The 14,150-nt window shown below is 38.5% G+C and overlaps 1 protein-coding gene across 1 annotated transcript in view; it reads right to left on the reverse strand.

The window, feature by feature from the left end:
• Positions 1-5,787: 5,787 nt before the first annotated feature.
• LOC122324828 (connector enhancer of kinase suppressor of ras 3-like) overlaps positions 5,788-14,150 on the reverse strand; it is a 37,512-nt gene continuing 29,149 nt past the window's right edge. The window contains exons 16-24 of the mRNA XM_043219514.1: positions 13,945-13,981; positions 13,521-13,690; positions 12,156-12,229; positions 11,017-11,088; positions 9,867-9,928; positions 9,683-9,777; positions 8,038-8,170; positions 7,740-7,921; positions 5,788-6,625 (exon numbers count right to left, since the gene is read on the reverse strand). Coding sequence (XP_043075449.1) covers positions 6,407-6,625; positions 7,740-7,921; positions 8,038-8,170; positions 9,683-9,777; positions 9,867-9,928; positions 11,017-11,088; positions 12,156-12,229; positions 13,521-13,690; positions 13,945-13,981 — 1,044 coding nt within the window. The 3' untranslated portion in view covers positions 5,788-6,406. The remainder of the gene's footprint in view (positions 6,626-7,739; positions 7,922-8,037; positions 8,171-9,682; positions 9,778-9,866; positions 9,929-11,016; positions 11,089-12,155; positions 12,230-13,520; positions 13,691-13,944; positions 13,982-14,150) is intronic.

Consider the following 14,150-nt stretch of genomic DNA (forward strand, 5'->3'; position numbering starts at 1 on the left):
ATGTTATGATCAGTTATAAATATCTCTATATCTACAAGTCACCACTTTTTACGCTATGTGACACTTATTAAAACATTTTGAAAGGTGACAACAGAGATGTACGTCAGGCTTTATCAGAAATTTAATGTCATGATTACACAATTTCATGGTCATTTGTACATTTTGGTCAACCGGTAGCTAAACTTATTATTTGGTACTGTATGTTCATAAAACGGTAGGCTATAAAACTACTCAGATGACCTATCAGTTTTGAATGACACACATCCAACTTTACTATTACACTAAAACAGTACATACTGAAAAAGTACATCATTTTGAAAGCAGAAGCTGTTTTTGGGTATCTGCTTTTATGAACTTTTTACGGAAATCCGTCTGCCTTCTCATGACGCCTGTCACAAAGCCAGTATAACCAACATGAGCTTGACCAAACCAAGAGCATTTTTAAAATCAAACCGGCATTTTACTTAAAAATGAAACTTCGCTGATCATTTACAGAAGACTATTGGACCTAATAGTGTAAGACCTAAAATAAACATTATAGTAGTGTAATTTTAACACCTAAAAGAATCGAAAACCCAATTAACTCTTGCATGTTTGAAAAAAACGAATTTCTCCATTTGTATTCAGTGCAGGCAGTTGTTCAGTGTAATTTTATTACCTATTGCTTTAATGTCTCGTGTTAGAGATGGGACATTCCGCATGTCTTCGTAAACACATGTTAAGTTGTCTAATGTGTTAACAAGAAAAGCCTGATTTTAATTTCTACAAGACGCTCTGAGCTTTCTCTGACAACTTCCACACTATTTTGTCCAAAAAAACAAATAAACCCTTTTAAAGTGTTAATGAAACTGCGTTGCAGACATGTCTAATGGTCGACATCAAAGCTCAGCCAAGCAAATACCCGATGACTACAATGCTAATTTATCATATTCAAATAATCAAGTTTTCATTTCAACCAATCTTCAAAACACACGCAAAACAAGATTATGGGACATTAAGCAGTGACGTATCTACTCCAAAATGTTATATCTTGAAACATCTACCTTCCTCGTTTAGTTTCCACATTCTCTACCAGCTCTTTGACCTCTTGTCTCGGAGATTCAAACCCAGTCATCCAGCAGCATGCTGTCCATGCTTGGCTGGGTAACTCTTTTGAGGAAAACAGTTCATTGTCACCCCCTCCTTTGCATTTCTTTTCCCATCGAGGTCACGTCTGTTTAGAGGGTCGTCCTCGTTCACACAGACACGCGCGTGTTTTGTCGTAGCCTGCAGCTCCAGCAGTGGGTGCCGATCACACAAACACCATTACGCACACCATTATTACCCTGCCACCCCGCTGGTTTGCCCACACTGCAATCTGAGAGTAACATTTCACATCTCGCAGCTCCTTGTTAATGACAACAGCGATCGCTCTCACCACCAAATCATAGCCGAGGGGCCTGAGAGTCAGAGATCTGAAGAGCGGAGAGACATATAATCATATCATGCAATGGAAACAACATCAGAAACCTCATGGGATTCGAACCGCCCGCAGTAGATATAACCAACCGGCATTATTATTCATTTCCCTCCACTGAGGCAGAAAGAAACTCATCACGAGTCTTATTGACACAGGGGATAAAGGAAGATTGAAGTTTGCACAGTGGGATTTGAAGACAGATTAAAGGACAAGTTTTAGGTCCCAGAAGGGTGGGGAATCAGGAACTGGTTTTCTGGCATTCATGTAAAGTTCTATGTTCTGTGTATACTAGTTCCTTAATGTATATATACTGTGGACAAATAAAATAGGCATAGATGAGTCCTAAACTGCTAAAAAATTTCACCTGGGGGGGGTTGGGCTTAAAGTTGTTTAAAATTCATGTAGACCTACTTAAGTCCTATAAGAGTAGATTGGAATGAAACGGTATGGAATGCTAAATAAAACCTTAAAGTAGACTTTATCAACTATTTTCAGGATTTAACAAATAAAACAGTACTGATGGTACATATTAAAGAATTCAGATTCTGTGATGTTAAATGATATTTCTGACTTGAATAAATTAGATGTTGTCATTTTTTCAGTGTTCCCCATGTACAGGAAGGGGAGGGCTAAGTGTGCTAAAGCTAGCGGCAAGACATCAAGACATGTTTGAAATCATTTCCTTTACTTTTCAGTTGTTCGGATAGGTTCTTCAAAGTATCTTGGAGAGGTGAAGTGTCCAAGTCACAATATCTAGCTGCTGATGTGCCTCAGGGCTCAATTCTTGGACCACTTCTCTTCTCTGTCATCAGCAGAAACTTAAAAATGGTGACTGTACTAAAGATGTTCTTCTTCTATTTAAGATGGCACAGAACTTTGATACAGCACTACCTTATATACACTGTTGAAGAATTTATAGTAAAGTGCAGTGTGTAGCACACAAACAATGACCCATAATTAACATGTTGTTCATGTGATCTATAGTTAATGATACACATTCAGAACAGAGAATGGGCTCCTTAATGATATGTAAACAGGAACCAGAGGTGTTCAATTCTGTGCCTAGAGTGAATTGTAAACAACTGAAAAGTGTATTGTGGAACACACACAGCTAGAGACAAATGTTCATGGGAAATTTGGAATATTATAAGTATGCTATATGGAGTCTCACCCTTAACCACGGAACTCTTCCCATATAATTTCAGATCTTCAACAACAATTCCCTGTAAAATGAACAAACCCCTCAAAGACTTTTATATTTGAGTTAGAACGAGCAATGAATTCTCTTATATGCTATTATGAGTTAACCCAGAAGAATGAGTGGTGAGTTTGCTGCGCTGTGGTTTACAATGAGTCAGAGCTCAAAACCACTGAGGAATGCACAGGAACCTCAGCATCTCTTAAAAATGAAGTTTTCGACCTTTAGCAATCCAGGAGCTAATGTCACATCCACATAATGAAGGGGGAAGAAAATATACAGTAGTGCATTCATGAAGCTCTGGTTTATTTTGTGGAGCTGGGCTTGTTTTTAAATGCTTGAGTGTCTGCTGGGACATGGAACTGCAAAATATTACAGAAGACATGATCAGAATTAGATTTACTTTCATGAATACTTAATAATATTTCTATTCAATTACATAGTGTGAAAAGCTGTGTAGACGGTATACAGATTGTCTTTTTACTCTTTTAAGTGTAAATAGCCTGCCTTGTTATCATAGACTGCTTAGTAATTCCGTCTATGTTTGATTGAGCCAGACATAATAAACCTGTCTGGTAACAGGAGCAGTAGGGTAAGAATAGCAGATATAGATATGTGCTCAAATTCTCCTTCTTCCAATCTCTTTTATGTCTAACAGGCATTTATAGGTCTATAACTGATGTGATGCACTTGTGAGAATCAGACTTCATACTGTTTTATAATGGACTGCAATACACTGAGGTGTCTTTGCCTAAATTTAAGTGTTAAATTTGCAAATTAAGTGCTGCTGCATGATGTTTTTGACACGATTAACCACAAGACCCTACTGGCAAAGGGCATTTAACTACTGGGGTGCCTCAGGGCTAAGTTCTTGGACCACTTATCTTCTCTGTCTACAGGACATCACCCGGCTCTGTCATTCAGAAACATGGCTTTTCATATCACTGATATGCTGATGACACTCAACTCTACCTTTCATTCCATCCTGATGATCCGACAACAGCTTGTGTAATGTATGCTTCTTGGTGCATGATGGACCATCATATTCAACTCAACCTTGCTAAGACAGAAATGCTTGCGGTTTCAGCAAACCCATGACTTCATCACAAATTCACCATCTAGCTAGATGCATTAACCATAACTCCTTCAAGGGCATGCTGGCATCCCATGCTGGAACCTTGGAGTTGTGATTGATGATCAGCTAAATGTTACAAACCACATTGCTAAAACCTGGGATCCTGCAGAGTTGCTTTATACATCATAGGAAGATCAGGAACATGTTCAGGATCAGGAACAACTCCTTGTTCAAGCTCGTTCTGTTCAAACTATACTATTGCATTGCATTGTTTGCAGGTTTTCCAGACAATTTGTTCAAACTTCTACAATTAATCCACAATGTGGCTGCAAGATTGGTCTATAACAAGCTGAAAAGAGTGCATGTCTCACTTCTATTTGTCTATTTGCTCTGGCTACCAATAGCTGCTCGCATACAAAAGTCAAGGCATTATTGTTTGCCTACAAAACCACCACTGGCTCTACTCAACTTTTACTCAAGTGAAAGTAAAGATACTCAGTAAAAATTCAGTTAGTATCTGGCCAAAAACATACTTGAGTAAATGTAAAAAAGTACAACTTTAAACTTCATTCTCAAGTACTTGAATTTAACAATTATATATATATATATATATATATATATATATATATATATATATATATATATATATATATATATATATATATATATATTCTGAATTAATGATTTATAAAGTTAGGAAGGTCCTGTTTTGCGGAGGCTATTGCAGGAGAATACACACACATACACCATTATAAACCTGTCATTAAGTTTCATTGAGCTGGCCACATGAGCGCTCTGAAGAAATATGGCCTCATAGGACACATAAAAAGATGTAGTATTCCAATCTGCGTCCAATACAGACACTTTCTTCTGTGTCCTGTCTCCTCTGCCGTGTTAAACCGCTGTCTGTCGTGTAAATAGACAGTAACATTGTTATTTTGAGCCCAGGAGACATGAGTTTACCCTCTCTTCACCTCACAAGAAACAATAACCTTTTCAGTCTGTGTCTTTGCACTAGCCTAAGGTCAGTTTGCCTTAAGCAACTAGCATTGCATAAATTGGGAATTTCATAAACAGCGCTGTTCATACTTTCTAATGGATGGAACTGATCATCTGTACGTGCTCTAGAGAGCAAAAGTAAGGTTCAAGAAGTAAAAAGCTGAAATGTATATTATGCATGTATTAAAGAAGTTTGAGAGTTTAAAAATATCGCCGGTATACTTGATTTGAGCAATGATTACCCACTAACCATGTGAACAGACTTTTCTACTTTTCTAAAAATGGTGATATATTTAGCAAATGACGCTTTTCTATGTAACAGTTTGTAAATGTAAAAACAAAAACAATTGAGGACATTCCTAGCATTTGGGCTTGCTAGGCAACAAAAGGACTGTGTGCTACCAAGACCCGCTTTAGCACAATGCTGGTGTATTAGCATACTACACATCCAAAAGAAACGTCCACCATTAAGAAAATTACAACTTTATGCAAATTACACACGTACGTAATTACGTTTGCATTCTAGGTGATATAAATGTGGGTTTCATGTACTTTTCCCCCATCAATCAGTCGAGTTTCAGTGTACAGTATGGTAGGATAGACGTTCAGATATCAAGCTGTGCATCTCACTCTATGGTGCCCCCTACAGGCCTTCAGATGAACGCGTGCAGAACTTTATTGTGATGGAAATCAGCGTCAGTGAAGGATAACAGGACAGCAGCCGGATTAACTCTCTTTGTGCTGGGGTACAAAAGCTGGCAGCAGATGGCCGAGAGTGATCTGGTGCGCTGGAGTCTTATCAAAAAGTTTCCGTCCGAGTATACATTCATACAGTCGTCCCTCACAGATGGCACGATCTCTGTCTGGTGTCACGAGGGGAAAGACATTTTTGCATTTCCTATTCATTTAAATTTAAATCCGCGTTAAAGGGTTATCTTCACAGGTGTTTCAAATTAAAATCTTACTACAAATTATTTTTACATTTTTTTCCTTCAGCCAGAAATGAGTCACATGGGCATTCCGAGCGTTTCAATTTCTCAAGACAAAACTTTGAAAAACTATTGAACCGCCATTTTTATTTCCTTCGAAACACCTTCAGCACGAATTACTTTAAAAATAACCAAATAAACATTTACACGGAGTTAAATCAGACATTTATACAAAAATGTACAATACCAGAGACATTAAATTTCCAGCAAAATGCTAAAATATCTAAAAAGACACCAAATGTTAAAAACTGGTAAACTAGACACCCCTTCTAAAAACACTCAATACAAACTAAATGATGAATAGCAGAGAGGACCATATTAGATTTGTGTGTCTAGTGAGTGTAAAATGGAGTGATTAGTAACAAAAACAGGACATGTGCAGGAGTGTGTTTTGGAGAAAATCATATAGACTGCATAAAAAAAAAAAACTATACAATACAGTGTTGTAATAAATTCATGAGTAAAGTTTACAGAACTTTTTCCTCCGCCACTCTTTTGATCAAAACACTGAACGATGTGAACACGTGACATCTCATATTGTTACAGATATTCTGAACTACGAAAGGCAAAATGCACGCGTTTCAGAAATGAGTGATGACCAATTTAGGCTCATCTTCAGGAAAAACACCGCTATGGGAGTATCTGTTTGAAGTGTTTCAGAGAAGCTTCCCTTGGGTTTGAGGTCTTCACAGGCTGGTCTCGGTGTGCACGGAGACTGTCGGGAGCGTCTGAGGCTGAACCAGAAGCAGAGCCTCCTGGGCTTGCGGCTCCACGGGCCTCTTGTGTTTCTCTCCGATCTCCTGCAGCAGGAGCACGTTAACATCTCGCCACTGTCTGTATTTACAAGCGCTCAGAGACGCTTCGCTCAAGACCTGCTCTATGACCTGCAGATCGGCCTCCTTTGCCTGAAATAAGATGGACACAGGATCATAATATGAATGCATGAATAGGGCCTCCAGTTGTTCAAGTGATTTTGTTTGATCAATGCCGCCACCTAGTGTCTGTAGACTGGGTTTATTCAGAGTTTGATGAACGTTTGTCTATGATTTTAAAAATGTTTTTTATTAAATTATGCTATATTGTAAGTGAAATATATGGGTAGTTGACAGAGCAGAAATATAGGGAAAAAAACACCCTTTGCACAAATAATATAAAAGAATAGTGTAACACAAATTAGGGTAGTAAGCATTTTTCAGACTAGACATGGCATTTTTGGGTGAAGTATTGGCATTGGAAGAAAACACAACTTGAGATCCATCCCCCGAGATTCTATACACACAAAAAATGATATACACATATGCATATAACACTTCCTCGAACACAGACAGCCCCCTCACCTCTGGTTTATAAATATCACCTGCCTTCACTTAAACTGCATTTGAATGAGTCAGTGTAGTTTCCCTTCATGTCACAGAACATTACTCCACTTTAACACAACTTTCTTAAATGGAAGAAGAGAGCAAAACTTCAAAATGCACAAAAACAAATTAAAATGTTATCCAACTACATGATCACGATAGATTTTACAGCTCCAAATCGGGCCAAATCCATTAGTCCTCCTATTTCTCAACATAATGTTCTGCAATATACTACCATTTTTTTTTTAGGGGCTTCTTTAAAACAACAAAACTTTAGTATAACATAAAAAGGTACCCTACAACAAACACTAGTTCCTACAAAACTTACATTTCAATTCAATTTCAAAATAAGTTTCAGCAGTTCAAATTAAACTATTCAGAAAACAATTTGCCAACTTGAACTGACATTTTTTTTCCTTCTAGTACCTTTACTAGCTTTTTAAATTATGCACAATTCAAAATACAACGTATTTTTTTTAAGTAAATGAAAGGATAAGGGTTACAAGGACTAATGAAGAAGGAATGAATGAAACCTTTAATTAAAATAAAATATTTAACATTTCTGGCATGTACCCTGTAGATCAATTACAATTTAGAGTAACTTTGAGATGTCCTTCATAGCTTAGAAGAGTCCTTTTTGATTCCTCAATATCAAACTCACCTTTAAAGTGCTGTTTAAAGCTCGAATCAGGTGCAGCTTCTCATTAATGCTCTCGTCTTTGCAGCGTCTGATGAAGGACGACCTGAAATCATGTTTGGTGGTCGGATGCAGGGCTCCCATTGGGGACAGACTCGCTTGCTTGAGGTGAAGATACAGCATTTCCATCTCATCAGACGGGGGGCCTGCTCAAACAACAACAACAACAAGACTGTTACCACGCTTCTTGAGCAATTCATTTCCATCCCTCTGAAGGAGAAACCCTTTAAACGTGTGCAGTCTCATTCCAGTGGTCGCTTACAGTCATTTCCTTTGAATTCCTGTATTTTGTGGATGGGGTCTTCCTCTGAGCTGATCTCCTGCCACGACCCACTGTCTGCGTGGAACGAGTCCTGACACGGAGAGGAAGAGGAGCGGGGAGGCGAGAGACAGCCCTGAAACATTCACGCACAAATACATTTAAAAATCTTACAGTCTATCCAAATATCAAATAACTTCTTGAAACCATTACATAGAGATACCCATTAAAGTGCCCCATTATGGATTTCTGAAAATGAGCTTTCGTGCCGTGCGTAACAGCTCTAAGGGAATAAAAGCATCCTGCTTTTTTTGAGTTTGAAATCTGAAAGTGCACCGTGTACAAAAGTTATTGTCTCTGAAAAGAAAGAGTCGACTCAGTTACTGAAACAAGTCAGTTTTAAGTCAATCCCAAGCCATTTCATGAAACAGCACATTCCCTGCCAACTTGCTCTTTTTTATCTTTTGGGTGAAAGAACTCAATCTTAACCAATAGGGGTCGCTTTTGAAACAGTTAAAAATATTGGTTTCCTACACAATGCAGCGCTGAGCTCGCAAACACTTTTTAACCTGCTGTTACAGACTCCACAAAATCTATGCTAAAAGTGTTGGATTTTACACTGATTGTATCAAAGCACTGTACAGTATAAAACAGTGTTGTTAAAAGCGCTATATAAATAGTGATTGAGTTGGAGAAGCTAGTCCAAAACGCAGCAGCCAGAGTCCTTACTAGAACTAGGAAGTATGATCATATTAGCCCGGTTCTGTCAACACTGCACTGGCTGCCTATCAAACAATGGATAGATTTTAAAATCTTATTAATTACCTATAAAGCCCTGAATGGTTTAGCTCCTCAATACTTGAGCGAGTTCTTATCACATTATAGTCCTGCACGTCCGCTGCATTCTCAAAACTCTGGCCATTTGATAATACCTAGAATATCAAAATCAACTGCGGGCGGCAGATCCTTTTCCTATCTAGCACCTAAACTCTGGAACAATCTCCCTAACTCTGTTCGGGAAGCAGACACACTCTGCCAGTTTAAATCTAGATTAAAAGACACATCTTTTTAACTTAGCCTACACATAACACACCAACACACTTTTTATTATTTTTACACACTTTTTATATATGGAAGTTAAGTGCTGGGCGTCCGGTCAGAGGAGAACTGACCCCAACTGAGTCTGGTTTCTCCCAAGGTTTTTTTTTCTCCATTCTGTATGCATGGGGTTTTGTTTCCTTGCCGCTGTCGCCTCTGGCTTACTTGGTTGGGGACACTTAACTTCTAGTGATTTAACGTCGAATTGATTACAGAGACCGTCTCTGCATTTAATAAGAAATTGGTCACTCTCGTTATTCCTGTCATTTAATAAGAAATTGATCACTCTCGTTATCCCTGCCATTGTACTCTTCTACATTATACTGATGCAACCTGTGTTGTTAAAAGCGCTATAAAAATAAATGATTGATTGATTGAGAATGAAGTGGAGTGTTCCTTTAAAAGACTGCTTGATTTAAAAATATCTCTCATTTGTACATAAATAGCCTAACTGTTGACCCATCTGACCAGGCATTAATAGCACACGTAAACCACAATGAATAGAATTTTTTTTTAATTCATTATGGGTTTGCTGAAATTGGTTACTCACACGCAGAGAGCCGGGAGTCAGCTGATCCATGTACTCTGCACACATCTCAGCTGAGTCTGCTTCATCCTCATCATCACTCGCCTCACTGTAGCACTCTATAATCACACAATCACCGTCTCAATAACGCAGCTATTGAAGTGTCAGCTGGGACTTTGAACTGAGTGCGTGTGGTGCGAATCTTTACCTCCATCGGTTGAGTCTGTGGGCTCAGGTTCATTTGAAGCCTGGGTGAGTTTAGCCAGCCATCTGTGTTTAAAAAAAAACAGTTACTCTACTCATCAGATACGTGGAATAATTGTAATGGATCATTGTGTCCTCTGCCCACAGTTTAATAGCACCATTTTTTTCCACTCATAGGTTTATTTCAGATTGCAGTCTGTTGTTCCAAAACCATTTGACTTTTTGATTCCACGGAACGAAAAGGATATATATTGAGAATCTTAGGCGGCTCTTTTACATCCAAAAAAAAAAAAAAAATAGTAGTAAACATGTCAAGCACCACTTCAGCATTGTAAAAACCGGTCCATATGAATTATAAAACCAAAACGATATGCTCTTTTCTAAGGACAACTTTCATTAACCTTCTCGATCCACTTCAAAATGTTGACTTCTGTTCTCATGCATTCTACGAGAGCCAAATTCAAATTAATTCAATAATATAAAAAAAACCCCAAAATCATCTTAAAACACAAATTAAGTTCTCCGCAATGCTTCTTACCAATTAAAAATTAAGTATTGATATATTTACAGAAGGAAATGTGATTGGAACATGATCATTAAGTAATATCCTAATGATTTTGGCATAAGAGAAAAAGTTTTGGCCTATATAATGTGGTGTTGGCTAGCACTGCAGATATACCCGTGCTACTTATCACTGGCTTTATGGTTCAGAGTGACATACTTAATTTTTTGCTTTACATTTAAAAAAGATGTTATATATATTTACAAGTTGTGTGTGCGTGTACACTACGCTTATAAATAGGATGTTCATATAAAACAGTTGCAATAGAATAGAGCACAGAATGTCTACCAGCAAAGCAAACTAAGGAATCCAAACTGTATTTTAGCACTGGAGGTCTGCACAATTTCCTTCAAACATGCTCAACTGCATGGTATGCAGACAAGCTTTAGTTGCAGTGATGTGTCAAAGAAACCTTCAAACATGTCACACGGCCAAAAAAAAAAAAAAAAAAAAAAAAAAAACACCCACAAGCTTCAAATGTATGCGTAAGTGCAACATGACTAAAAATTTTTTTTTTTTTTTTTTTTTTGTAAGAGTAGCATCAGCAAACACTATCTCGGATCACACACACAAAAAGTCTTTTCACACTCACTTGTTCATGTCTTTCATGTTCTCAGCTGCAAAGTAGAGCGTCAGTACGTGGAGGTGGCTCGCTTTCATTGCACTGGAAAATAAGAATGAACCGAATGCAGAATAAAACACACAGCACCCCAGCAGTTCTCAGAGACGATATCTTTGAGGATGTGTGGTTAGGTGATGTAGTGGAAGCATTACACAAAACCGAAAACGTGTTTGACACCGAGGTGTGTATCCCATCTTATCTACATCCAAATCTATCAAAGTAAAGCAAAATTACTGTATGCGTTTTATGAAGGAAGTCTGTGAGATGCACAGTAGCTCAGACCACACATATAGAGCAAGCAGTTTCCTGTGTTCGGAGCGTGCTTTCAGAGGGGTATAGATGACACATCCAGTGTGAAAAAAAAAAAAAATCTGATTTACAGCCTGGCAACTCGCACTAGAGTTTCAAAATGCATCAGTTAAAAAAACCAATTCATAGCCATTTTACATTCTCTTCAGAAAATATACTGTAGAAAATGTACTGCATAAGCATATTGTCATCTATTGTGGCGTGTTGCAGGTGCTATGCGTAATTTTTTGAATCTATTAAAATACAATCTGTTTGCAGATTTCACATATTTGTTTCTCTGAAAAACAATGCTACAAATGTGTGTTCTGTGTCAAAATGTCTGTTTTGTTTTGTGTGATTCAGCTCATTGCCACTAGGATGTTGAGAGTAGTTTCCAGGGCTTTACTACACTATTTCTAGCGTAGTTTAGCTGGTTGCCGTTCAGTTCTTAAGGTTCTCTGAGTGCTTTAGTGCACTTCTATGGCTGCTGGTGGTCTGGGTCTCTATGCATCTACGACAATTTTTGTTGGTTTCTGAGGCATGGTTTTAAGACACCACTAGGAGTGCATTCTGGGTGGTTGATAAGATGTTGCTAGGATGTCCAGGGGTGTTGACGGTGTTATTTTGTGTGGATCCCAAGGAGTTAATATGAATTTGTGAAGGTGTTGCATATAACTGCTGTATGTTACCAAGCATGAGCAACAGTTATAGTTGTACAGTTATAAAAGGTTTAAGGCCAGACGCTGCAAACAGTCGCGTCTCTTTTTTTTCTCAAACCACAGGCAGCCAAGAATCTGTCTGAATAAGGAAGATGAACTTACAACTTCTTTTTGCATTCGGTAGCCTGTTCTATGGTGAAGTCTCTCAGTTTGATGTAGCCTTCCGCTTTCTCCGCCTAACAAAAAGGGAAAAAGAATAAAATACACACAAATATACACACACACACACACAAATACATACACGTCTGGTAGATTGGTTTTTAGCAGTGTTCATTGCCATGGTACACAACTTACAAAGGTTGTGACAGCATTGCAAGTATGCAAGTACGGTCTCTATCTTTCTCGCCCTCAAGTTCCAAACCTATAGGAGTTGTTTTCTTCTGCTGAACAAGATGATACTTTGAAAAATGTTGGAAGTCAAACAGCTGGTCCCTATTGCTTTCCATAGTAATTCTTCCATGCTATGGAAATCACTGGGGCCCATCAACTGTTTGGTTACCCACATTCTTCATCTATATATAAATATCTATATATACACAGTGCTTATAGAAAATCATCACACCCTACGAAAACCTTTATCTTTACTCACACCCTGGAAAACAAAATAGATTAAGTCTTAAGTGCAGTTAAGAGCTGCATGTACACACAATCATTAAAAGTAAAATAATATACAATTTAAATTCCAGAGCAAGCAATCAACTTCCATGTTAAACACCAGATGAATTGCCCAATCTGACACCAGTAGTAGTGGTGCGGATTACTTTGGATTCTGCTGTTTTTATTTTACTGTTAGTAGCGCATGGTACCGCAAGGAATTTACAATTTTTGGGAATGTGCTTTAAAAAGACCTTCGGGATGAAGTTGTAGAAAGGCACAAGTTAAGAGAAGGCTACAAAAACTCTCTTGTGTTATCCCTAGGAGTACTGATCAGATCATCTTCATCAGCATCGCCAAGATCAAGCCGTCCATCCAAAAATAAATGACAGAGCCAGAAGGACATTGGTAAGAGAAGCTACCAGGAGTTTATGGTTGGGTCTGGTCAGTCTGTGTATGTGACCACTATCTCCCAAGCTTTACACAAAGCTGGCCTGTATGGCAGGGTGGCACGAAAGAAGCTGGAACAGACATATCCCAAAAGACTGCTGGCTGTAATTAAAGCAAAAGGTGGCTCAACTGTGTGTTAAGTCAAGGGACTGATGACTTTTCCAAACCAGTTATAGTTTTGTTTATTATTCATTTGAAGAATTGTCATTTTTCCTTCGTTGGTTCGACATTGTAAGAACAAAAATGACTAATCTTCAGTATTTTGGTTGAGCTCTTTTTCCAAACGCCCAGCTGCGACTCCGCTATCGAAATGCAGAGTTTGCGACAGGCTTCTAGATAACAAAATGAACTCAAGGCAAACTCACATGTGCACATTTTCCAAACCGAGACCACATATTATCGGGGGAAAACCACACAGCTTACCATGTCTGATGTGTACCAGTAGAGCGAACATTTCTTGAGCACAAACCAAAACTTCTTCCACCTCCAGCCCAAGAGCCCTTTGCTATCCTTCCTTTTGTACAACCAGCCCTGACAGTCGCCCTGGCCCAGGTCTTTCACAGAGACCCTCCTGCGGCTCATCACACCATCTCCTGTCACGAACAAGCACATGCGAATGAGCCCGTTCTCACCGGCTTCTCAACAGTACTTTGAAACATCAATAGCAAAAGATAATAGCATCACGTCTACATGATGCAATCGACAGGGTCGATTTTACACGAACAAACCCGAAATGTGTTCTTTATAAATCGCGCACTTGATCATTTTACTCTTTCAGAGGGTATACGAAACAACTGTAACTTGTCTTAACACTAGGCTAAACCAGAAACGCTTTTCTTCGGCTTACCTTGAGACGTCTCGGCAGCAAAGTCTTCAAGAGGGTACTGAAAGTGCAAGGAAAGAGAAAATAGAAATGCTGCAAATTATGCAGTGAAAGCCATCGGCGTTCACTTCCCCCGAAACGACACACGCACACACACCAGTAAGAGAATTCAAGCACACACACACACTTGCACTGATATCCTCCCTCACATACAATGCTATATAGCCATG

This window comes from Puntigrus tetrazona, chromosome 20 (genome assembly GCF_018831695.1).
Source record: "Puntigrus tetrazona isolate hp1 chromosome 20, ASM1883169v1, whole genome shotgun sequence".
Lineage (NCBI taxonomy): Eukaryota > Metazoa > Chordata > Actinopteri > Cypriniformes > Cyprinidae > Puntigrus > Puntigrus tetrazona.